The sequence below is a fragment of the Porites lutea genome, chromosome 14, assembly GCF_958299795.1.
Source record: "Porites lutea chromosome 14, jaPorLute2.1, whole genome shotgun sequence".
NCBI classification, from domain to species: Eukaryota; Metazoa; Cnidaria; class Anthozoa; order Scleractinia; family Poritidae; genus Porites; species Porites lutea.
The window spans coordinates 13,214,381-13,240,629 of record NC_133214.1 but is presented as its reverse complement, the minus strand read 5'-3'; the positions used below and the strand labels follow the sequence as shown (position 1 = coordinate 13,240,629).

The window sequence follows — 26,249 nt, the reverse complement described above, 5'->3', positions numbered from 1 at the left end:
ATGGAACATCCCGGAACATTCCGGAACATCCCGGTACATGAAAAAATTAAAATATATTTTTTTTATGAAAAAATAATTAATTAATTAAATAATAATAATAATAATAATAATAATAATAATAATAATAATAATAATAATAATAATAAATAATAAAAAAAACAATAGATAGAAAAAAATTTTTGCAAAAAATTATAATAACAAAATAAATAACATAACATAACATAAAAACGAAAAATAAAGAAACAAACAATGAAAGAAAGAAAAAGAAACTGGTATCATCTCCGAGTATGAAAAAACAATATTTTGTCGCAATGAATTTTTTGGGCGAGCGGAGGGTCCATTCAAATGACAGTAATGAGTGAAGGCTTGCTTCTAAATTCAAAATATTTTAAAATGGGTCGCGAGGAGGGGGTTTTCAAGTTAAGCTTTTCTCACACAGCCACCTCTTGTAAATGTTTGCCATACGGTTTAACGGTTATCTATTTACGGCTTTGCGACCGTAAGAAGAGCTTAGGGGCTCGTCACTTGGACTTGGATAATTAAATTAAAGATTCACGTTGCAGTGGCAGTGGTAGCGCAGCGATAGTTTCTAACTGTTATCAGTTAGCCTGAATTTTAGCCGTCTCCCCGCAAACTCCTCTGCGACTCGAGGAGACGTCTGAAATATCATGCTGACTGTAAACAGTATAGAAACTACTACGAATGTGAGTATTGTCCACTAAAATCCAAAGACAGGAGCCCGTATACTCTTCTTAAGTTCATAGAGCCGCCTAGTCTGTAAGTAATTCATGTCAACCTCAAGTGAAGCAAAGCACCCCAAGTAAGCAAATGTCGGTTAATATATATAAGGAGACTATATGTCGGCTTGAAATGAGCTACTTACCGACTTGGCTTGACATGAAATACTGCACCAACATTTCAGACCATTGCAGAACCGTAAATGGTTAACCCGAAATGATTAACTTATGGCAAACAATTACAAGAGGTGGCTGTGTGAGGAAAGCTTGAAAACCCCCCTCCTCGCGACCCATTTTAATATATATTTTGAATTTAGAAGCAAGCCTTCACTCATTACTGTCATTTGCATGAACCCTCACTCGCCCAACAAATTTTAATTTGTTGCGAAAAAATATTGTTTTCTCATACTCAGAGAGGATACCAGTTTTTTTTCTTGATTATTTCATTATTTTTCGTTTTTTTTTTGTTATTTTACGTTATTATTAATTTTTACAAAAATTATTTTATTATTATTATTTTATTATATTTTTTTTCCTGAAAATCATTTTTATTTTTTCATGTTCCGGAATGTTCCGGCATGTTCCATGTTCCTGGTTTTATCGAAGCCCCTTAAAAAAGCAGTTAGCCGTGTCTTGTTTTGAATATTACTGGCAATGTACGAGATGGAAAGATCCACCTTACCTTACTTTATTTATTCAATGATGTTAAATTTTTAAACATCCGATAAATTCCATCCCCCAGAAGGGCGTTTGTTAAAAAGATGGAAAAAACACATGAAAGCATTATGCTGCAACTTTTGAGGTCAGTTTATTTTCGTTTAGTGAGTCTACTTTTAATGCAAATTTTTCAAGCACTCATGTTCGATCATCTTCTTTTAAAAGAAGATGATCGAGCATGAGTGCTTGAAAAATTTGCATTAAAAGTAGATTCACTATAACGAAAATAAACTGACCTTAAAAGTTGCAGCATAATGCTTTCATGTGTTTTTTCCATCTTTTTAACAAACGCCGTTCTGGGGGATGGAATTTATCGAATGTTTAAAAATTTAACATCATTGAATAAATAAAGTAAGGTAAGGTGGATCTTTCTATCTCGTACATTGCCAGTAATATTCAACACATGCCAACGTGACTTAAGAGCCATTTTCTGAGAAAATCGAGAATCGCAAGACACTCGTCAAAAAATCGAATTTTTTATTCTTTAGCCAAAACATCCCGTTTAGCGACCTAACTTAAGGAAAAATAGTTTTGTATTCAAACGATTCATTTTAAAGGAGAAATTAGAAAAAGTTTGAAAAATCGATTTTACGCCTATTTTTCGCACAAAACACGGCAGCATGCAACGGCAACTTCGAGAGAAGAGTGAACGCGTAAGAAGCATTCCCTGATATTGAAACTTCAGCCAATTATTTTTTCGTTCTTACTTTTTAAATTCCTAAAAGAAAATTTCAAAAAAGAACGTTTTAAATTTTAATAATCGACAAGTCTAAAGAGGTCATATTTGTGACGTTGGACATGCTTGAAAATGAGGGCTAACTTTGACTATTATAAAAGGTATCTGCTATATGCCGCTTGATCATAAAATCGATATAAAATGGTAGCTTGGCTATTGTATCAAATTACTGGAAAGTTTTAGCCCTGGAAATCAAATAACATAATGAGACACCAAAGCAAGCGGTGAGAGCTATTGAATGGGGAAAATTTATGCAAATTAGACGGCTTGCGGACGGTTGCCAAACCAAAAGTAAAGTTTTACATGAAAGGATTACTCACCATCGCTTGAAACACGTTTTTATAGCCAGGAAGGTTATTTCCAACTTCAGTTGCGTCGTTTTGAGTCACAAAATCCATACTTTTAAGCCAAAGGACAAACGTACGTTTGTTCAGCAACTGCGTCCAAGCAATCCGGCCGTGGATCAAAATAAGGTCACAACACGTCACTGCGGTACTTTAGAAGCAAGAGTTACAAGAGTTAACTTCATTCAGGAGACAAAAAGGGATGAAAATTCACCGCAAACTAGTGACTTCGATTTTGAAAACCTTTCATCACTTCAATCGTTCGTCAGCAGATAATATCGCATGACCTTTGGCGTGTGACCGGAAAGCGGTCACACGCTTAAGTCACGTTGGCATACTGTCACGAATTTTAGTACGATTTTTCACGTTTGCTTTCGACAAGAAATAGACTCATCGAAATAGAAATAGAAACAGGCTTGCTTTATTTGATATTTCAGTTTCTTTTACAGCCTGCAGAACTTGTTCTCCATGCATTGCGAGTGTCTCGCGCTCCAAGTCCGCCTCGCAGTGATGTCGTGAAAAGCGCAAAAAAATTGGCTCCCGTACTGTAGTCGATTTCTTTTATAGACACCTACTAGGTATTGACAGGCTGTGAAACAAGTGTATTTTTTTTTCGTGGGGAAAGAGATGTGAGCAGACAAAAAAAAACAGCGAGGGGGTGTGGTTGGGCGGGGGGGGGGGGTGGGGACAGCCCTCTCATCCTCCTTATTTTTTTCCCGCTCTCCTACTTCGTACCGCACTTCAAGAGGAGTGGGTCTACTGGAAGACATGAGTAGCTTTCTGTGCCCAGGCGGGGGGTGGGTACTCCGGATTTCGAGTGAAAGGGATGATCGAAGGATCTTTTGGGGTTTGAAATTTTCGATTTCGGGAGTTTTGGGGGTAGGAAAATTTTAGCAGGTATTTTTCAGTTTGGGAAGCTTGATTTAAGTAGGGATTTTTTGGGGTATTAGAAAGAATCTGCCATTTCCCAATCACTCGTTTCCGCGTACTTCGATTGTTATAGCAGGTTTCATAATAGCCCACGTTCGATATATTAAAATTCTAACGTGACCTCGAGGCTTTCTGGTCATTTTTTTAGATTTGGTTTTGTTTTCTTCGTACTCAAGTTTCTCCTGCGAATTTCCAGACAATGGAGTTACGAAAAATTTGCAGTTTTGACCCTAAAGCCTCGGAGTCATGTTAGAATTAGAGCGAAACAAGCAAAACCAAAGTAAACTATAGCGTTGACTTTCTGTCTCCTGAATGCAGTAAACTCTTGTAACTCTTGCTTCTAAAGTACCGAAGTGACGTGTTATGACTTTATTTTAATCCACGACCGGATTGCTCGGACCCAGTTGCTCGGAACAAACGTACGTTTGTTGTTTGGCTTTTGTGACTCAAAACGACGCAACTAAAGTTGGAAATAACCTTCCTCGCTGTAAGCGTTTTACAAGTGATGGTGAGTGATACTTTCAAATAAAACTTTTGGTTTGGTTTGGCAAACGTCCGCAAGCCTTCTAATTTGCATAAATTTTCCCTATTCAATAGCTCTCACCGCTTGCTTCGGTGTCGGGATGGTATTTGATTTCCAGAGCTAAAACTTTCCAGTAATTTAGTACGATAGCCAAGCTACCATTTTATATCGATTTTATGATTAAGCGGCATATACCAGATGCCTTTCATAATAGTCAAAGTTAGCCCTCATTTTCTAGCATGTCCAACGTCACAAATATGACCTCTTTAGACTTGTCGATTATAAAAATATAAAACATTGTTTTTCAAATTTTCTTTTAGAAATTTAAAGAGTAAGAATGAAATTATAATTCGCTGAAGTTTCAATATCAGGGAACGTTTCTTATGCGTTCACTCTTATCTCGAAGTTGCCGTTGCATGCTGCCGTTTTTTGTGCGAAAAATGGGCGTAAAATCGATTTTTCAAACTTTTTCTAATTTCTCCTTTAAAATGAATCGTTTGAAAGTGACCCAAAACTATTTTTCCTTAAATTAGGTCACTAAAAGAGGAGTTTGGGCAAAATAATAAAAAATTCGATTTCTTGACGAGTGTCTTGCGATTCTCGATTTTCTCAGAAAAAAGCTCTTAATTATTTCATGATATTTCACAGAACTGCCATCTATCGAGAAAGCCACCTAACAAGAAGACGCCCGAAGGCGTTTACGCGGGATGTGTTGTTGTAAGAAAGAATTACCGGTATGTTGAATGGCAATGGCAAGTTGAGTAGTGAATGCAGCAAATGTGTGCAGGAGAGACGGAGATGTTCTGTTAAGGACTAATACACTAGAAGATGAGTTACACACAAGGGTTCCTTTGCTACTCAAAACAAAAGTTACATCAGTATTTCCACCATATATGTTAGGAGTATGGGTTAGCTCACTAAAATTTGCATTCCTTTACTAATGTCCTCAAAAAATGCACTTCCACAATCAACAATTAGCATGTAATGTATCATACTTCCAATAACTACAAGGCTGCAAGGCTGTGCTCTAGAGAAAATTTCAAGAAGCCCTTCGGGTTACCCAAGCATTTTAGCTGGGGTGCCAAGGCCTAAAGATCATTTCAGCTGGGGTGCCAGGGCCTTCAAGTTGGTCGTTCAAATTAATAAATCAGTAAGCTGTTAGTTATTTGTTAAAAATTAAACAAATTATTTTCTTAACAAGTCAAGCAGAATTTTGTGAATATTTTTTTCATGAAAAATCACATCCCTTTGACCTCCTGAGTGTGCGGAAAAAAATACTCGCATGTTGTCATATGAAAGTAGGTTTTCGCGCTATATGAGAAACATGGGCATCGCCTCCGAATATTTCATGTTTTTTAAATGGAAAAGTAAGATTCTGGTCTGTTTGTGTATTTTTTATGAAAAAAAAATTGGGGCTCAAAAATAAGGGCACTATTCGTTTTACTAATCATTTTGATTTAGGTTGAAAAGAAAATTCGCCTATTAAGATTGACTAAGATCCCGTGGAGCTTTCCAAGAAAACTCTTATGATTTCAACGAAACCGCGGCGCCCCCGGGGGGTTACTTGGGTTAATTTTTGCTAGGTATGTGCCGCTGGCCTCTCAGAGCCCCTACCCCATTATAGTCTATTCTGTGGTCAATTGTAGACCCCATATTAGTCACATTTGGGCAAATATGTAATTTTTGTGATCCCAGCTTACTCACTTTCTATTCGTGTATCTATCTTATCAATCCTTTAAATAGGTCATCAAAAAGTGAATTGACCCATTTTTTAATAAATTGAATGAAGAACACGTTACTTTTCACCTACAGTACAAATATCATGTACGTTTGCTAACCGTAAATATGAACAACTCTGTTACCCGAAAAATCCGAAAATGTGCGACCCCATTCTAGTAACTCTTTTGAAAATGCAACCCCATTATAGTTAATCCAGTCGTGAAAATGCCACCCCATCCAGCGGCACATCCCCATTAGCCTCTTATGAGGAAGTGCCCCCCCCCCTCCCCCCCCCACACACACACACCCGGGCCGACCCAAAACTATTTTGAATAGATCATCTTGTTGTAAAGTCGTCGTTTAAGCGCAGAACGGAAGTATTTTCTTCCTATATTATCGGTGAAATTTTAAGGACAAATGAGCTTTTGTGGATTCGGTTAACTTTTGCGTATTTATTTTTAGTACGTGATACGTAATGCCTTGCCACGAGCGAGCTACGATTTCGCAAGTAATAAATTCTAGACATTCTTAGCTTTTTGACTGTAAATCAACAGAATCAAGAAACCAACACCAGCAAGTCGCCCGGCTGGGCCACCTAGACAATATGTTCAGTCGCCCGAGGCCAAGTCTTGCGCCGTTAGATCTAGAGCACAGCCTTGAGTCTTCGTCCTCCTCTACGCTGTAAGCTTACTTTTCTCTTCTTTGCTGACGCGGTATCTTTTTTTTTTGCTTGTGCAATCCAACCTGACTTGCACGTGATTTGAAGTTGCAGCCAATAAAGTGAGTAGTGACAATGGTTGTTGCATATGGTCATAAGTTATAAGAGCTCGTAATATATCATGACCTCAACGTATCACTGTAGGAATCGCTCTGGTACCACCAAAAAAGCCAAGACCTGGCATTAAATGAAACTTGGAGGCAAGGAAAGCTGAATCCTTAATAGTTTTATTCCTAGCTTGGCGATCGCTAAGATTACCTTTTACGATACGATTCTCACTCCTGAGTTTAAGTTTGCTGTATTTTCGGGTGAAATGTTTTTTTTAGTAGCTTATAGGCTAATAGAAGTCTGCAAATTATCGAACCATTTGAACTCTTTTTCCGTCGAAAGTAATGCTTAGAACAGGCAGATATACCAAAATACTTAGAAGCACTAAATTCTGTAAGAAGTCAACTAAATTAAAAGTACTAAAGAGTTGTTCAAAGCCAGAAAAAAGTAGTTCTGTTACTTGACATGAGATCTCTCACATATTGTGTACGACAAAACGGAAAATAGACGTGAAACTTATTAATTCATATACGGAGAGAGGAAAATTAAAGAAGAGAGAATTCAGTTACGCAGGAAAATCTCTTTAAAGAGATCATCAACATTTATGGAAAACTTCAAATTGAAAATAAAAACCTGGCAAACGATCCATCAAAACAGGTGCTATTTCAGCACAGCAAACGGCTAACCTCATATCAGGAGAAATCAGGGGCGCTTTCCATTTAACAAAAATTCCGGTTTGAAATTTCGGGAACTTCACGTGCTCAATGGAACGGCGTACATTCCGGTTTCACAGACCCGACCCAAGCCACCGCGCGTTTTGTTATTGTGGCTTCGCAGCACACTCATAGTTACGGTAAGTTACGCTCTTAAAGAGAAAAGTAAATACTGTTTATATCCTTTATACTACTACATGAGAAATTTCTGCAATTTGATTGGCTCAGGGCAGTGGTATTTCAGCTTAATTTGAAATACCTACATGTGAAAATTACAGCCCTTTTGCGAGTAGTAGTATAAACAAATAATAGCATGATTTGTCCGTGATATTTGGCATAAATACCACTCGTGACATTTCAAAATTGTCGCAAATTTCACTCGTCTAACGGCTCGTGAAATTATGTATAACAATTTTGAAATATCACTCGTGGTATTTATGCCAAATATCACTACAAATCATGCTATTACCTATACAAAGAACACTCGACTGACGAAAAGGGACGGTGGAAAACTAAAGGCGGAGGAATCCTATTTCGTACAGAAAGCCTGTGAATGCAAGTGAAGGTAAAAAATTCTTGTGAATTGAAGCGATACGTTTCTCAGAATATTCGAACGATTCGAAGCAATTCCTAGAACTGTACGGTAAATAAATTCGGTGATTTGGCCAATTTGTAATCAGCCAGGCTTTGTTGTGTTCATTTCAGCTTAATTGATAAATTGCTTTAGTTAAATATCATCGACAGGTTTCAGACAAATAATACGCTGATTCTCACGGACTTTTAAATTGCAACTGATTCAAACTATTTGAGATGTCATGCTTTACTCACAGCACTTCACTTTCCACTGGAAAATACTTGTTCTTGTAAGCAGGATAGAAAAAAGCGGTACTGGGGACAACAATTTTGGCAAATGGAAAGGGACATTTCGGTCCGACCGACCGAAATGACCAGACCGGTCACAGTGGACCACCTTCAAAGCTGGTCCCGAATATTCCGGTCGGACCAAACCGAAATGGTCCGTTCCATTTGATGAACCAACCGAAATTTCCGGACTTTTGGGTTGAATGGAAAGCGCCCCAAATGATTGGGATAACATAGTGGTGCTAAATTTACTTTGACTTTTAATTCAATAGTTATTTTGGAATGTTGTCCATAGTCACATAACTAAACCGTTTTTGCAACTGGTTGGTGAAGTTATTTTTTTTGTAAAAAAGATGTTGAAAATAACGTCGCAATTAAAGAGCAAAAACAATTGAGTCAAGTGAAAGGCTAACGTCATTACCGTAAACTGCCGCTTAAAAGCTCTGGGCTTTTACATCTTCGTAAGGGGTTTTAAGAGGGCTTATAAACGGAGGGACGCATATCCCAGGGGCTTCTAACCGGAATAGAAAAAGCGTTCCTTTAACTGCTATATATAAATACACGTCTTTTAATTCATGAATAAATCTCTGAACAAAGACGTTTTCTTGACGATAGCCTTCAAATGAATCTTTTAGCCCTTTAGGTCCTTTTAAAGACTGAAATGACAGATTTATCTACCCTTTCATATTCTTCAACTAGTATCCTACCCGTTTATATGGCTGAAGGCTAAAAAAGGCATCCCTTTCGGGTGGAGTCTTCCCGTATAGAACATCATTGGGAGTACTCCCCGGGCTCTACCCCTAGGAAACGCTTCTAAAGAGGATCGCTAAAAAAGGCACCCCTTTCGGGTGGAGCCTCCCTGTATAGGCCATCATTGGGAGTACTCCCCGGTCTCTACCCCTAGGGAGCGCTTCTAAAGGGGATCACTAAAAAAGGCATCCCTTTCGGGCGGAGCCTCCCCCTATAGGCATCATTGGGAGTACCCTATAGGCATCATTGGGAGTACTCCCCGGTCTCTGTCCCTAGAAAACGCTTCTAAAAAGGATCGCTAAAAAAGGCATCCCTTTCGGGCGGAGCCTCACCGTACAGGGCAACATTGGGAGTACTCCCCGGTCTCTGCCCCTAGGAAACGCTTCTAAAGAGGATCGTTAAAAAAGGCACCCCTTTCGGGCGAAGCCTCCCCGTATAGGCCATCATTGGTCGTGCTCCTCGGGCTCTACCCATAGGAAACGCTTTTGAAGAGGATCGCTAAAAAAGGCACCCCTTTTGGGCGGAGCCTCCCCGTATAGGCCATCATTGGGAGTACTCCCCAGGCTATACCCCCTAGGAAACGCTTCTAAAGAGGATCGTAAGTTACTTGATCCTAAAAGGCAGGTTTGTAATAATTTTATACTATTTGCTCTTGCAATTTATATTTTCCAAGAACTGTCAGGTATCAGCTGGGTCACTACTTGTCTTTCTATTTTACTTCACGCTGTAAGAGTAAACCAAGGTAAAATTGTCATGAACTGTTCGATTTATATTTCACATGATAGACCAGCTACAGGTATAAATATCATGCAAGAACAATAAAAAGAAGACTTTGTTCGGCTACTTTACAATCAGCGATATCAGGAACCTATGAACCTGGTAACATTATTCAAGGTGTGATGTACTTTGATTATCTATATTAACAGTGAAGATCTCGCCATTGTTGTCACTCGACAGAAATTTTGACTTCTTTTTGACATAATTTGTACAAATCGTTAATGGTCAAATTATCCAAATAATGCAGAACCAGAGGTAAAAATCCTCTCTTTTCGGTCTCCCAAGCATTTTTTACTGTCAGTTTTGGCAATATGGCTAGGTTGATACGTTGACTTTTTCGTCGTCTCTGATGACATTGGTTTGGTTGGTGTGTTGTTCCTTTAATTTCTCACTCCACCTAGGGATGTTTCGACGTCTCCAATAACACTGGCCTGTTTGGCAAACTCTACCTCTCTCTTCCCACCAAAGACTAATGTCTCGACGTCTCTGACGACATTGACCTTGCTGTTGTGTTGTTCCTCTCTCTCCCCACCCAGGGATGTTTCGATGTCGCTGATGACATTGGCCTGGTTTGCATGCTGTTCCCCTCTCTCCCCACCTAGGGATTTTTCGACTTCTCTGATGACATTGGCCTGGTTAGTATGTTGTTGCTCTCTCTTTCCCCTCCGGTTGGATTCAAAACTGACCACAACGTTTGTTCCAAATATTCTACCTTCAAATTCTACAGCTTCGTGATGGTTTTTCTGCATCAGCAATTCGATGAATGAGACTCGAAACTGTCTTAACCTTATACAGTAAATAAACGGATTAACAAAAGAGTTAAAAGCCGGTAAACTATAAACAGCCATAAAAATGCAACTCAATGTATCAAAGCTCACAATCCTTTTCAGGGGCTCCTTGAGCCTTCTAAACATAATTACAGGCAAGAAACTTATAACTAAAAGTGCAATGATCGTCAATGTTAATTTAAAAGCTCTCTTTTGAGATAAAAAGTTTTCTCTGGTCGCTACATCGACTTGCTGAGCTGCTATTTGCTTTTCATGGCGATGAACCTCACGATAAACTATTATGTTGCAGACAGCAATGATTGCAACAAGTGAAACTACGACAACACTAATGACAGTTCTAAAAAGTTCCTCGTCAATGAGCGACACGATGTGTACAATTACAGACAGGGTCCATGCAAGAGCTGTGGCAATCAGCACACGAGTTTTGGTGACGGTTTGAATGTAAATATAGGGACGCATGATGGCGATGTACCGATCCACTGTTATTAAGAAGAGGTGAACAGCGGAAGAAAAGCAAAAGAAGGTGATGAAAAATCTTGTGGCACTTTGTACTGAGCATGCACCGGCTGTGGTCTCCCCTTGGATAAGGTTCACCATCTGAGCAATAAGAAGAGGCTGAACAACTAATCCGACCATCACGTCAGTCGACGCTAAACAGGCTAATGCTATGTTAGACATGCTCTGCAAGCGTGCTTTGGTCTTCACAGCGATCATTACCAACAGATTCAACACAATGGCAAAAGGGAAAGTCGTGGCGTGGATTACGATCAAGACAACGAGAACAGCATAGGGTAAATCGGACAAATGATCTGGCTTACCACCAATAAAACTGTATATAACACAGTGCACAGGAAAATCGTTTTGAATCTGATGACTCGCGTTCATCTTCTCGGCTTCTGCTCCGTCTTGAACGCCTAAATCTTCGAAATGTTGTCTTATTCTTTCTGGTTTCATTTTTGTTTGTAGTCATGTTTTGAAATTTTCAAGAGTTTCCCGTGAACAAATTTTAAGTTCGCATATGCTCAAAACTATCTTTAAAAGAACAATTTCAATGTTTTTGTTTGAGTCTCTTTTTGCACTACAAGCAAAATGGACAGACTAAATCGTGAAAAATTCATTTTCCTTTGGAAGACAAAGGCAAATAGCATATTTTTTTGCTTTTTGTCTAGACCTTTTTATTTCGAAAAGGTTTAGAAAACAGCAGACTGACTGAAGAACTAATTAGCAATAATTCATGGGGGATAAATTTGAAAAATCATCAAAATGTGACAAACGAATCTTATTCTCACGATCAGCTACGGTGTGGCACGAAAATTTTGTGGGAGTTAATTTTAATTTGCAGATTGGCGATTTTTTGTGTTTTGCGGGAGCTAGCTTTTGCGATTAGGACAGATTGTTTTTTCTTGCTAGGAATTAATATTTGCGCTTTTCGGAAATTTCCCGGACAAATTATTGATAACATTTTCGTTTTTATTGAGTACGTGCAATGGAAATCCGTATTTTAGAAAAAAAATGAGCGGTTTGCGTGCCCTAAACCAGTAACCGTTTTGTTTCTGAATGAAAGAAACAAGTTTTACAGTAATTGAACAGACACGAATTCTTAGTACTGCAGTTTTTTTGTGTAGCGAATTTAAGTTAGAGAATATTTACTGAGGAGTAATTTTGGCAGGGAAAAATGTTTGCGGTAATTTTTTTTGCGCGCGTACTTGTTTATGCGGATCGCTGGAAAAATCGCAAAAATTAAACTCTGCAAAACTTTCGTGTCACACGGCAGGGTTCGCACACCGTACGTACTCAATAAAAACAAAAATGTTATCAACGATTTGTCCGGGAATTTCTGAAAAACGCAAAAATTAATTCTAGCCAGAAAAACCAATCTGCCCTAATCGCAAAACTGATTAGTTTCCGCAAAACACAAAATACCGCCAATCTGCAAAAATAAACTCCCGCAAACATTTCGTGCCACACGGTATGTAAAACCTGTAATCGTTTTGTTTCTGAACGAGAGACAACTTGTAATTGAACAGACACGACTTCTTAGTACTGTATTTTTGTGTAGTTAGAGACTATTTACTCTGGAGTAAATTTGTGCGGGAAAAATCTTTGAGGTAACTTTTTTTGCGTGAACTTATTCATGAGGATCGTTGGAAAAATCGCAAAAATTAAAACCCGCAAAAATTTCGTGCCACACGGTATGTTACAGTAACTGCGTTTCCATCTTGTTTGCTACTCGAACAAAACCGTTTTGTTTATTTCCCTTGAATTTCAGTTTCTCTACGATTAAAAACTTCAGACTAACAGATAACTTGAAAACTTTTTCGCAACTAGTAACGTTGTGTCGCTAGTCACGGGACATGTTTATGGAACAGGTACCCTAAGCTCACTTATAAGGGCCTGTTTACATGAAGGTGGGGGACCCTAGGCAGGTGAGGTAACATGTGGCGGGTTACCTCACCTATCATGTAAACGTGATCACATTAAAATGAGGTATTATATGGACAGGTGTGTTACCCCACCTAAGCGGGTTACCTCAACTACCTGGGGTCCCCCGCCTCCATGTAAACAGGCCCTTATGCCAATCCTTGTCGCATAACTTCATAAATTATAAGGGCTTGTAATGTAAGAAATAGAACAGTATGGCTAAAACATGCTTGAATCGCACTGAAACCACCAAATAAAAAAGCCACGAACACGCATTAAATGAAACTTGTAGGGAAGGGAAGCTGGATTTTTGTTAGTTTTATCCCTAGCTTTGCGGTCGCTTGAATTACCTCTTACGATACGACTCTCACTTGTGAGTTTGGGGTTCCTGCATTTTCAGGTAAAATACTTTTATTTAGTGAAATAAGTCCTCAAAATCAAGCCCGCAAACAGAAATAATTTTCTTGGAAAGGAATACCTACATACATTGGGGCAGATATACCAAATACTTAGAGGTGACTTCTGTATGAATTGAATTGCGTTATTTTCCTCACTTATACATTGTCCATGACTGTGCTCACATGGTGTGTGGCTCCTCCTAAAATGTTCTGCAATTGGTATAGGATTTAATGGAGCCGAAACCAACTGTGGAATTGCACGAATTTTAGGCATCCTACTGATGAACAGTTGCGACACGTAGATATATATTTTTTAGCAACTAAGATAATTTGCAGTCTGTTTACTTTGAATTGCGACGTTAAAAGAGTCCTAAAAGTGAAATGTGTTTGAAGTTTAAAGTCAGGAAAGAGTAGTCCTGTCTTTACACAAAAATATATCATATATATTGCGTGCAACAAATCAGAAAATAGACATGAAACTTATTAATGCTTACACAGAGAGAGGAAAATTAAAGAGGAAATAATTCAGGTACGCAGGAAATCTCTTTAAAGCGATGAACAACATTTATGGAAAACGTCAAATTGAAAACAAAAACCTTCTGGGAAATGATCCATCAAAACAGGTGCTATTTCAGCACAGCAAACCTGACTTCATATCGGGAGAAATCAAATGATTGGGATAACATAGCGGTGCTAAATTTACTTTGACTTTTAATTCAATAGTTATTTTGGAATATAGTCCATAGTCACATAACTAAACCGTTTTTGCGACTGGTAGGTGAAGTTTTTTTTTTTGGTAAAAAAGATGTTAAAAATAACGTCGCAATTAAGGAACAAAAACAATTGAGTCAAGTGAAAGGCGAACGTCATTACCGTAAACTGCCGCTTAAAAGCCCTGGTCTTTTACATCTTCATAAGGGGTTTTAAGAGGGCTTATAAATGGAAGGGCTTATATCCCTGGGGGTTGAGGTGGGGGGGGGGGGAGGGGGAGCTTATCGCCAGGGGCTTGTCGTCGGATATATTTTTTATAGGCGCTAGTTTACGGTATGCAGAAGAAAAGAAAAAATCAAATAATTTTCACTGGGAAATAAGGGAATTAAGCTCTACATGTACCTCTCGGTAATAATAAGAGGACGGAATAAAAAAACGACCACTTTGCAGTTTAAAGCATTTATAAAAAACATTTTATTTTTAAACTGATAAAAACGTGCTAGTGGTGTTTCTAGAGTTTAATAGAGGGATTCATACTGTATTAAGATGCAAAATAATAAACTTTCAGTGCCTTATCTCTCATGATATACTTTAACAACAACCGAGCGTTTTCTACCCTACCAGCAGAGGCTACATTTTCTCGGTGTGAACTGGCGTGCGAAAAGTAGCCTCTGCTCGCACGGTAAGCGTTTTACTGCTTGGCCAAGTAAAACTAATGGGAGAAGGTCAGTAAATCCCTAATGAAACTGAAGGCGCGTGATCTACGAACAAAAATTTACAAGCTACAGTCCTTAAAGGTAAAACCAATCAGAAATCCGAGTGAGCGGAGGAGCCTTGGAACCGAGCGCGATCTTGAAGGGTGACGTCACACCCGAACTCGACTGGTAACGAGGTTGCAAACTTCCCTCACTTTCCTTGATTTTGCAAAGAAATGAGAGTTTCCCCAACTTTTTGCAAATTTCCTGACTTTTCCTTGAATTTAAAATGCCATTGTCCTTTATAATGGCAGCCCTGTTCTATACACACTGTACAAATAAAAACCTAAATCATAGAATTCTAAAAAAGAGTACTTGCTTCGGTGTGAAAAGCAACTTCAACACTTAATTTCTAGAAATCCACTTTAGATGTGTTTGCAGATTAATTGATGAAAATTACAAAAATCTACACCTTGTAAAAGGTGAAGGATCAACTTAGTCATGTTTGTGGTAGGACATCATGTTTTTGGCTTCAAAGCATACCTGTAAAGAGAGAGACACAACTTTCTATATACCATCATCTTTACTGGTTAAAAGTATTTCAGTCATCACCTTTGGTACATGCAAATTACAAAGAAAAATAGGTTTGGGTAACAATTCAGACAGCCTGATAGGAATGCAGTCTCGGTGCAACTTTGAGTGGAGTTTAAGATATCACGAAGGCGATGGCGGCAAAAACGTCGCTTAAAAAGTGACTTCTCGATCTATGAAATTTAAGTGCGATTATCCCAATTTGGCCACTATGTTTTATGTAGGCGAACTCTCCTGGAGTTGAATTCTTAAGAAGATATCCAAGTTTAAAAAGAGTAAGAGAGATTTGTCGTAGTATGTTCACGTCGTCGATAAAACATGAAACTAGGCAATTCTCGTCGTAGTCGTGCAGTGACGGCAAAGATATGTACGAAAAAGCGTGATGCACGTGCTGAGTTGTTGTTTTGCTTATCTTAACCAATTGCTTTTTGACGTTCTCGTTGCTGTAGCCGTAGTGGCATCTTAAACTCCCTAATATTGAAGTCTACAACAGTCAGAATTATTTAATCCTTTATTATTAAGCCCTAATATCCACATACAAATTCTCCAAACTGATCTCTATACATTTCCTTTAAGAATTAGTTGAGAGAATTTGATAAAAGATCAGGGCAGTTTTTCTTTGGTGATCATTTTATCGATCCTCACAACCTTTTCTTTTGACAATGTATGGGTATTGTCAGGAGAAAATTGATGTTGGTCACTATAGGCTCTTGGCATGACTTGATCACGTGATCAACTTTCGGTAAACACGAAAACAGTTCACTTTTGAAAAGTTTTCTTAGCATAAGCTGAAAGAGCATATTAAAATAAGGTAACCTGAGCATTTTCAGCTGTATATCTCAAAAGTAGCGATTGCAAAGGCCGCTGAAAGTTGGAAGCTTTGTATGAGAAAAACAACTTTTGCCATCCAGTCAGTCACGCTTACATGGTTTTCCACACAAATCCTTGTAGTTTCGAAATTTTCAAAACTTTCGTTAAATCTTTCCTTAAGCATTACAGGGCTCAAATCTCCTTTTAATTCACAACAAGCAGTTTGAGGCCTTAAATGTGTAAGGAAAATATTTAACGACAGTTTAAAAATTTTAGAATTTACAAGGATTTGTATGGAAAACCATGCAAGCGTGACAGGATGGCAAAAGTCGTTTTTCTCATACAAATGCTTCTAACGTTCGGTGGCTGTTACAATCGCTACTTTTGAGATACACAGCTGAAAATGCTCAGGTTACTCAATTTTAATGTGCTCTTTCAGCTTGTGCTGACAAAATTTTTCAATAGTGAACTGTTTACGTGTTTACCAAAAGTTGATCACGTGATCAGGTCATGCAAAGAGCCTATTGGGACTTAAAGGGTTAGGGCAGTTAATATGTAAGCAGGCTAGACTTAAGACTTACATCTTCACTCCATAGAGTTCACTAGGAAGGTTTTTCTGCATTTCCTCTCTGATCACCATTAATGATGATTTTGAAAACAACTCTTTAAGCCTACTGTCTGACCTGGATAAAAAAAGGCATAGCTGCTATTAAAATCAACCGTTATGTTGCTGAAACTAAGACATAATTCCAAGTTCAGTTTCAGTTTATTTATTTTGCCAGAAAATACTTTTTTTTTGCATACATCGCATAATTATGTATATATATGGACAGTTACTTAATACTTGTCGTTTTTCACAAAATTTAATTTTGGACAGTTACTTAACATAACTTAATACACAAAAGTTCACCAGACCTTGTGACACTACTGTCCTCTGAGTCCAGATCTACTCCACTCTTTGTGATGTTTTCTTTGACACATATCAAACCACCAGGCGACAGCCCCGATTGGCAACGCATGAAAAAGTCTACAAAGTCGCCTGTTCAGAAAAGAACAATTACATAAATAGGTGGACTATAACAATTGTCCAGGTGAGTGCAGTCCTCAATAGGAATGTTGTTGACAGTAGCTAAGGTTCTGACAACTTGTGCAGTAGTCATCTTCAGAGTCAAAGTGCTTTGTATCGGGTCAGTTGATAGTTATTTAACTCTGGTTGTTGACCTGATTGGTTCATGAAGTTGCGATGTTATTGGTCGTCTGACAGTTAAGCCGTGATGTTAGTGGCTATGAAGAGTGTAAATTTGAATTGATTGGTTTATTTCAATCTGACTTGTGTCACAGTTATAACAGTTGTTTTGTTGTCAGTCAAATTGTTGGCTTTATAGTCATTCTATCATTCTCAGTTTTGCTTGGGTTTGTAAATACAGGAAGTCATTTGCAGGGTGCCAGTAACTGCTGACTTTGATTACTTACCAGGCATAGTAAGTTACTACGTAAGAAGACAAGGAACACAGTCACAATTCTCACAAACTCAGTGACAAAAATTGTTGGATCATTCCAAGCCATTTCCCTTGCATTGTTTCCCTATAGTGTTGCTTGTTGAGGAGAAAAAATCCTTCAATTTCTATGCAAGTGGAGGGAATTGAGACAGAATCTCCTGGGGGAGGGGTACATAGCTATTATATATTAAAACCACCTGATAAACTGGATGAAGCATTTTATACACTACATTGTGAGAGAGTATGGTTTTTCAATTCTTTTGGTCTAAAATTGTGTATAGATTTTACCTGTGTGACAGAATGGGGTATGGTTTCTAGTGCAATCTGGGGTCTGGGACACATACATGGGTACAGGAGTGCAGAAAAACACCTCATGCTCATTTGCATCTCACTGAATAAAAAAATATATATAGTGCTGAAAAGGCAAACAAAAATGCAAACTTCTTACAGGTCAGCACTAAATACCACAGGATCCCCAACAACCACACAATGCCCAAGGTTGGAAATTGCATTCTCCTATGTTGAATGCAGTGAGAGTGTATCAGTGTTATTCTTCATGCATGTGTTTATAGAGTACTAAAGTGTGATGTCACAAAAAATAATATTAAATTTGTGAAATTATGGGATTTGTCAAGATATTCTGAAAGAACAACGTCCAAGATGTCTAATTGCCAAAACTTAGCACATTTGTGGGGCAAATTGTTTCTGAGATATTACCCCAGTTATTTGATGACTCCATCAAAGTGCTTGGGTCTAAACGTTTCCACCCAAGTCAAATTTAGAAGGATTCGTATGGAGTCATCACAGCATAACTAGGCTAATACCTCAGAGACAATTTGCCCCGAAATGCTAATTTTTGGCACGTAGGCATCATGGACGTTGTTCTTTCAGAATATCTTGACAAATCCCATAATTTCACAAATGTAATTTTTATGACAACACCACTTTAGAACTCTATTATGTTAAGAATTAAAATTATCAAAAAAATGACTCACCATCTGTCAAGTGTCCTAAAACCCACTGGGTCCAAATGACACTGTACCTCCCTCCCTCAGGCTTAAAATCCTACATTAACACAAACATAAAGTTTAAAATAAATGATCACAAAATTATTCATTCAAAATAATTTCGCCATTTCTGGTTGGCTAATTTTCATGACTTAAAACTGTTGACCATAATTGGAAATGTGGGCAGGTATTATCCTCAAAGAGGGATTACATCTACAGATAAAAACTGTTCAAAAAAAGGGACAGTAGAAGGCATGGCAGCATCATTGTTTAAATAGAGCTAGAGAAAATAGCTGAACCACTGTCTAAAAACAAAGCACGAACAGCAAAACACCATTGTTCTCCTTATCAGACGGTAACCGGTTAAATTTACTGGCTGAGACAACACTTCTTACCACCTGCAACTGCTTGAAAAATTACTAAAATAAAATAAGTTTTAAAAAATACACAAGTTGTGATCCAATCCGATCAAGGAAATGAATGGATACATGGAAAGTAATAAAGTATATACACCTTCTATTTTTATGGGCCACGCATTTTGGAAAGAGAACCCTGAAGACAGAGTAAAATTAATGGGATCAAACGTTTTAAATTGTTGTCTATTATAAAGATAACAACAGCCGATTTGGATAAAATAGTTCTTAAAATGAGGGAATGATGTTTCAAAGAACTTAGCACTTCCTGGGGTGGGGCCATTCCCTCACTAATTTACCTCTACACCAGGCCTGTTTTGGGCTAATAGCACACAGAGAGACTTCACACATCCTGGTCACATTCATTGTTTATTAATAAATCAAGGTGCTTTCATACATCATACATCTTATACATATTCCAGAGGCCATGGGTTCGAATCTTGTTGAAGTTCCGAAATTTAATAAAGTAAAAGTTTAAGTCACCAGGGGATACCAGGTGTTGTTAGAGCATAGCCCTGAGAATTCTCAAGACAATACAAAAATTATTACATATGATAATAATAATTATTGTAATAATAACTATAAGGTACGGGTGCATAATCTTAAGAACATCATCCTTAAACAAACTTTGTGCTACATGTACATTTACTCTGTACATGTGCAAAGATGATCAGAATTAAATAAGATTGTAAAAATTAGAACTAACTACTTTACCTGCAGTCCAGTTGAATAAAAGTGTCCTATTCTATCCTTTTTTTCTCCCTAAAAATATATAACAAAAAAGCAATGTATACCGGGCTCCGCTTCAGGGTTTTCATCAAGAATTCTAGTAGCGGGAGAAAGGTGTAGAATATTCTGAAAAAGGCACCATGTCTGAATAAAAAATAGCCATAAAGCTGTAGGATACCGAATGTAAGCCGAAGAAATCTGCGTAGTAAACAGAGAATTCTCCTATTTCTGATGCCTAATAAACACCCTGCAGTTTCTAGTTGTGGGTGTCTCAGCACAACTAGAGCTGGTGATGTGGTCATTAACAGATGTGTTGGCAATGGGAGTAATGACAGTAATGAGTACTATGTAGATCAAACTTAGAGTATAAGTTGTTATGGCTGACTTGTATCCAACATAGGCTCACGGAATACTTTATTGATAATATTCTTGACTAATTTTGTTGTTGAAAAAATAAACCGAAAAATAAAAAAGGAAAACATAGATAAAAGGAAAACATAGATGAAATGAACTCATAAGGGAGGCCAATAACAAAATGTAAGTCTTGCAGGAAATGCCAAGTCCCATGTTAGAAAAATCCCAGGAATTGTGAGAAAAAGCTAAAAAAGTCTTATCACTCCAAGACTTCCGAGATGTCAAGATCACATTAATTAATTTTGTATTTCCACCTATGACTGATGGCATGACAGATGAGTTACAGATCTAAAGCTGACCTGCTAACTTACTAGATAATCTTTTGCTTTTTCCAAAAAATCAGGGTTCTGCTCCACCATATCCACTGTGTCAAATAATGGCAACAGCAAGTTTTTTGTCACACGACCAATACCAGCCCCACAGTCTAAACAAATTGAAAGAGAAACGTTTTTGCAATACATACTAGACATGCAAATAATGTTCTGCATACATGTACATGCAACAATGTACAACTTCCAGGGTTCCTTACGAACTTTTGAATATGAAATAGACCTTTCCCACATTCTGCTCCAGTGAGCACAGGGGCGGATCCAGGATTTTTTTTAGGAGGGGGTGCACTCGTCTCTTGCTCTACTTCAACACCAATAAACCACATAGTTTTTTTTTTGCTGAATACCAGTTGTATTAGAAAACCGCAGGTCATCCAAGGGGGGTGGGGGGCGGGTGCGCACCCCCTGCACCCTCCCCCTAAATCCGCCCCTGGAGCACACATAATTATTTAGAAATGAGGTGGATACATGTAATTTTATACGAATCACTGTACTTTGTCCACCCAACCCTCAAGTTGGTGCCCTTGCTCACAGGAATGTGGGAGAGGTCTGTTCAATACTTTTCTTAAACTTTTTCAAAGCAAAAAACTTCCTTCTCAAGACTTAAGGTTGTTAAATAAGTGATCACGAGAAACCTCGTCAAAAGCAGGAACCAAGTTTTTGCCAACAGCAAATTTAAATGTGCAGTAATTCATATCACTGAGAACATACACTGTAAGGAAGTCCTAAAAATTCTCCTGCAATTGAATCTTTTGGCTGCAGACGAGATTAAATAAGATCTGACTAATGATAAAGAAAACTTCACTTCACAATTAAGTACTTGTTCAAGTCAGGGTTTTCATTATGAATTCCAGTGGCAGAAGAAAGGTGTAATGTTACAGGAGAATATTCTGAAAGAGGCTGAATTAAAAATAGTCAGAGGTCACCGGACGTTAGCCACGACTCGTCAAGTGCGACAGATGGTGGGTGTCTGGGGAATCCAGGGATTTCACTGTGGCCAACCAGCCCCTAATGGGCAGATAGAATACCACACCCCATGGCTAGCTTCACATGGCTGGCCGTGACTCATCAAGTGCGACAGATGGTGGGTGTCTGGGGAATCCAGGGGATTTCACTGTGGCCAGCTGGCCCCTAGAAAAAATACCATGCCCCATTACAGTGTATGGCTGGCTGTGTATGGCTTGTCGTTACTTACCAAGTGCGACAGATGGTTTAATTTTTTCAAAAGTGGAGTTTTTGACAGGTGAGGATGACTCAACACGTCTGAGTTTTGCAGGCTTCTCATCCTGTATATCTGGCAGCTACGTAAAAGTTAATAACAACAACTTACATTTGTACTGTGACATTTTTTGCTCTACTATTGCAAATCTTACATTCCAATAGGTTGATGTACATGCTTTCAATCATCTTACATGTATGTAGATAGTGCACGTAGAGAAAAACTGCCATTTATAAGTCTTGGGCTTATACATCTTTGTGAGTGGTTTTTAATATGATGACTTATATCCAAAAGCTTATAAAAGGAATAGAAGAAAAAATGTTTCAAAACAAGCTACAGCAGTGCTGATCAAAATATGTTTTGCATTTACTAGTTTTTGATTACCAGTAAGCTTCAAAACTTCATAATTACTCAAATCAGAAGCATTTAACCCTAAAGCTTATAACTCTGTTCCAAGGCTGGGGTTTCTTGAAAAACCAATCAAAATTTACTTCCTAATATGGAATCACTGATATGCGAGCCTGTCCGCTAGTGTTATGAAAACTTTGTATCATGATGTTAACGAAGAACTACAAAGAGAAATTACAGTTTTACCAAGTAAAATTAGACCAAACTTGGAAATCAAAATGGCCATGGTTGGCTTATTCTGGACAAAATAAGGTCAACTAATCATGATAAACATCCTATGGGTCCGTCATAACTTGGTGATGAAAGCCAATAGTGGGTGCTCAAAAGAGTATGCGTCAACATCACACAACCTTTTTTTTTTATGTGTTTCCAAAGCTTGCTATCTTAATGTTAAGAGCATTGCACAAAGTCCGTTCAGAGAAGCATATAGCATGTTTTGCAATGAACACTGGAAAGGAAAACTACTACTTTTTACGGAAAGTATCCACAAGGAAAATTATTCATACACGCAACAGTGCAGCTTAGCGCGCACAAATGACAACACTAGCGTTGGCCCCACTACCTGTAAATACTAGGGTATCTAAAAGATAGTAATGCTGCGGCACATTCTGTTGATACTGGCATTAGTTAGGCAGTGAGACTTAATAAAAGAATCAAAAATGACATTGAATGTCCTATTTACATGTTGGAAAGTACTAGAATAATTATTACTATCAGTCTGTAGAAAGAACTTGTGGGAACGTTGTTTAGAAAATGATCAAGTGGTTATCAACTCTGGTTTTCCCACAGTAAATTGTAGGAAATAATAGAAATTCAGATTGTTTATCCATATATTTAATATGCAGTGCACGATATTTTCTCTGGAAACACAATACTTTTCTTGCTGTTTGTTACACTTTATTAAGTAACAGTTATTTAGCTATATATTTATAGAAAACAACAACACAAAAAACGGAAAAAAAAAGAAAGTAGGAACTAATAATCCGGTACGACTCGAACCCAGCACCTTCGACTCGACGCGACTACACCTAACCACTACACCACAGAGGCTGATTGCAAAATCGTTAGGAAAAGTCTTTCGTTTTATTCCTTTTCCATGAAACTTCCGCCGGCAAGATGATCGCTAGCCGCATTAACCGAGCTATTAACAGTGAAAAAACAATGTAAACGCATATTCCATGGCAATAAATGAATGAAAGAACATAATTATGCTTTTCAAAACGCCGATACACGTTCTCGTCTGCAAAGTAGGACACAAAACATATGTTTTGTTATCTCGATTTCTGCTGTTATTTTGAAGCGAATGGTCAAAATCACATCCATTTTCGGCTCATACAGTTTCTTAAGAATAGCATTGCATGACATTTTCTCACTTTAACATCACCTTCTAGCAAGCTAGAATTTGTATATCCCCGGTGTTGCGGAGTCGAAGAGCAAATGCTCATCTTCTCGTCAGGTTTAACACCTGGACGAGTCAAAGGCTCTTGAATTGAAATCCAATCCCCAAGTTAACCATCGTACTCATCTGAAAGACTCCTGCATGTCTTAAAATTTGGTAAGACCTCTAACCGTGCTGTAGAAAATTTTCCACAAAGAAAACTCTAAGTCTGAGCAGCGAACGATGCACTCTCTCACCAACCGAACTTCCCCGTGTTTTCATTTGAGTTGTTCGTGGCGCAATGCACTCTGGTGAAATGCAATGTATTGTGGTAAAAAGTGTGGTTAAATGCAATGCATTGTGGTAAAAAGTGATGAATTCGAGAATTCGTCGCCCCTTATATATATTTCCTTTAAATCCTGATTATGTTGCTGCTCGCTCCCTTTGGTCGCTCCGCAGCAATAAAGGTTTTTTGTCTGTTGATTATGTTATTTAACGATTTAAACGGCTTTGTGCACTTTTGAGTTGTGGATGTACTTGTAGAACTGTTAATGACTTAAAGAATTCATCATTAGTAACTTTTTTGATGGAGAAACCTTCAGTTCTATGATTCCATATTTGGGCAAAAAAATTCAGTGCTTCTGACTGGACAGCTCAAAAAAACCCAGCATGGTTCTAAACAGATAAGGAGAAGTTAGACACTTTGAAGTTTTACATTTCTAATCAAGTTCATTTCAATACAAGCTAGAGGGGGGCTTATAATCCATGAGAAGTGTTTTTTTGTTTACAGGTAGTTGGGCCTGATGAGCTTATAAGTGGCAGAGAATGATAACTAGCAGTGTTTAATCAAAACAATGAATATTACATGTACGTGTACATGTACAACCAGGCTCAATTTTAAAATGAATTGACTCACACCTATGCCTGTTCTAAGTATCTGCCAGAAGAAATCCCAGTTCACCTTCAATTACAACTTGCAAAATATTCATGGCATAGGTACTTTATACATAATAGTATACATACCTCTAAAAAGGGCTTTAAGAACTTCTTTGAATCCCTAATGTCTGTCGGTGAAATACGAGCATATCCACCTAGCATTCCATCAACTGTCGCTGGAACTTTCTGATATTTATGAGATATAATTTGAAAAATATTTCTACAGAACTAGATCACAGCTTTGTAAATAAGGTAACACTGTTAGAAGGTGAATATGATATTCACATGTCAATTGTGATTTCAGGCTAACAAGTTTTCAAAACCACAATAGACCTTGTCACGGTTTTTGATGTCATCTTGACAAGTAGGCAAACACGTGAGAAATTACAGTGTTTGTATGAAAATCTAATGTCAAATAATTTCCGTAAAACAGCTGTTCTGAAAAAAATAGGAATCGTCAACTAAAGCTTCACTCCTAAGGATTCTACTGAAAAAAATTAAGGGCGTTAAATGTGGTAGAAGACCTAGAACCACTTTTTTAAATTTTCTATACATTTGTCTGTAAGAAAGTCCTGGGAAAAATTACAGACAAATATATGGAAAATCTAAAGCAAGCCGTGGCAGAAATTTAAGCAATGGTACGCCCCCCAAATTTTTTAGTACAATCCTTTGTTTTGTTGCGTTAGTTTACAAGTCATATTTTTTTTCAGAACAGCCGTTTGACGGAAATTATTCCTCATTAGATTTTCATACAAAATATTTGTAATATTTCTCACACGTTTGCCTACTCGTCAAAATGGTGTCGAAAACCGTGAAAATGTTTATTGTAAATCCGTTTCAACCTCTGTCAAGTTTGACCATAAGTACATCCTTCTGAATTTAAGCTTACTGTATTATACCTTATTTTAACGTTTTGAGCAGTTCAGCTTACTTTTATTTAATTTTTCATCCAATTTGAATTGGCGGCAATTCCCATTAATATATTTTGATAAATTTCGTGACACAGTTCCTTCAACACGAGGAGGTAAAATGCCACGATGACACTGGCTGATCCCTCGATTTCTACACAAAAGATGGAAGCCAGTACGCTTAAATATAAAGCATGATATAAAAATGCTCATCAATAAAGGAATCTGACAGAAAGAGACTCATTTCTTACTTTCCAGTAATCGGCAGCATCTCCATACCACTTCCCTCTGTCTCGCATGTAATCAGGAACATCTGTATCGGAAGAAGCCATTCTGAAAATCAAAAGTTAAGCTATTAATAAGCTTGAAGCTTAAACTACATGTTCTTTTTCTTTGTAGCATGTACGTACGTAAGCGCACAGATCAGTTTCATTCATAGCTTGCGGGGGCGGGGGTCCCCTTATGAAATCTTCAAAAGACTAAGAGTCCGGGCAATAGTCAGCAATAGTCTTCAAAAAAGTTACCTTTGCCTCTAAATCAAGAAGATAGCCGTAGATGTGTAGGTAGGGTTTGCTATAGTTTACACCAGCTTTGACTAGAAGTCCGCCATCTTGATTATTTGCGCGGGAAAATAAATAGGACTGGAAATGAGTTTATGTTGGGAATAATACGTTAAGTATGCAGCTTGTAATGTCCTTCACTTATGCTTAACTGGAGGCGTTTGAAAGGAAAAGGGAACGGTAGCCTGAACGGTATGCAAAAATTGCGGTTATTTTGTCTATCTTGACCAAATTTGACTCATCAATCCTTAGCTTTTTCCTGAAAAAGAGAGTCATCTGTTCGTCTAAGTCAGTCCGTTGTGTAAAAGTTTCAAAACTAAATTCATAAAGGAAAAAAACGACAGCAAATTTTAGTAATAATAATTTTAACTAAAAGCTTCTGCTCTCAATATCTCTTGCTTGGTTAGTTTTATTATTTGCCCTATAATTTACGGAACTATATCTGATCCCCCAGAATGCAAC

The 26,249-nt window shown here is 37.8% G+C and overlaps 2 protein-coding genes across 2 annotated transcripts; both read right to left on the bottom strand.

Moving 5' to 3' along the window:
* Positions 1–9,953: 9,953 nt before the first annotated feature.
* On the bottom strand, positions 9,954–11,315 carry LOC140923957 (uncharacterized). Its single transcript, XM_073373971.1, has one exon. The coding sequence runs from the start codon at positions 11,313–11,315 to the stop codon at positions 9,954–9,956; it is 1,362 nt and encodes a 453-aa protein (XP_073230072.1).
* Positions 11,316–14,364: 3,049 nt separating this feature from the next.
* LOC140924357 (N-terminal Xaa-Pro-Lys N-methyltransferase 1-B-like) lies at positions 14,365–25,859 on the bottom strand. Its single transcript, XM_073374394.1, has 10 exons — positions 25,752–25,859; positions 25,479–25,560; positions 24,407–24,505; positions 21,574–21,679; positions 20,361–20,473; positions 19,621–19,668; positions 18,482–18,551; positions 16,903–17,026; positions 16,569–16,670; positions 14,365–15,129 (listed from the first exon to the last, which is right to left on the bottom strand). The coding sequence occupies exons 2-10, from the start codon at positions 25,557–25,559 to the stop codon at positions 15,105–15,107; spliced, it is 768 nt and encodes a 255-aa protein (XP_073230495.1). The 5' UTR covers position 25,560; positions 25,752–25,859; the 3' UTR covers positions 14,365–15,104.
* Between the last annotated feature and the right edge of the window lie 390 nt (positions 25,860–26,249).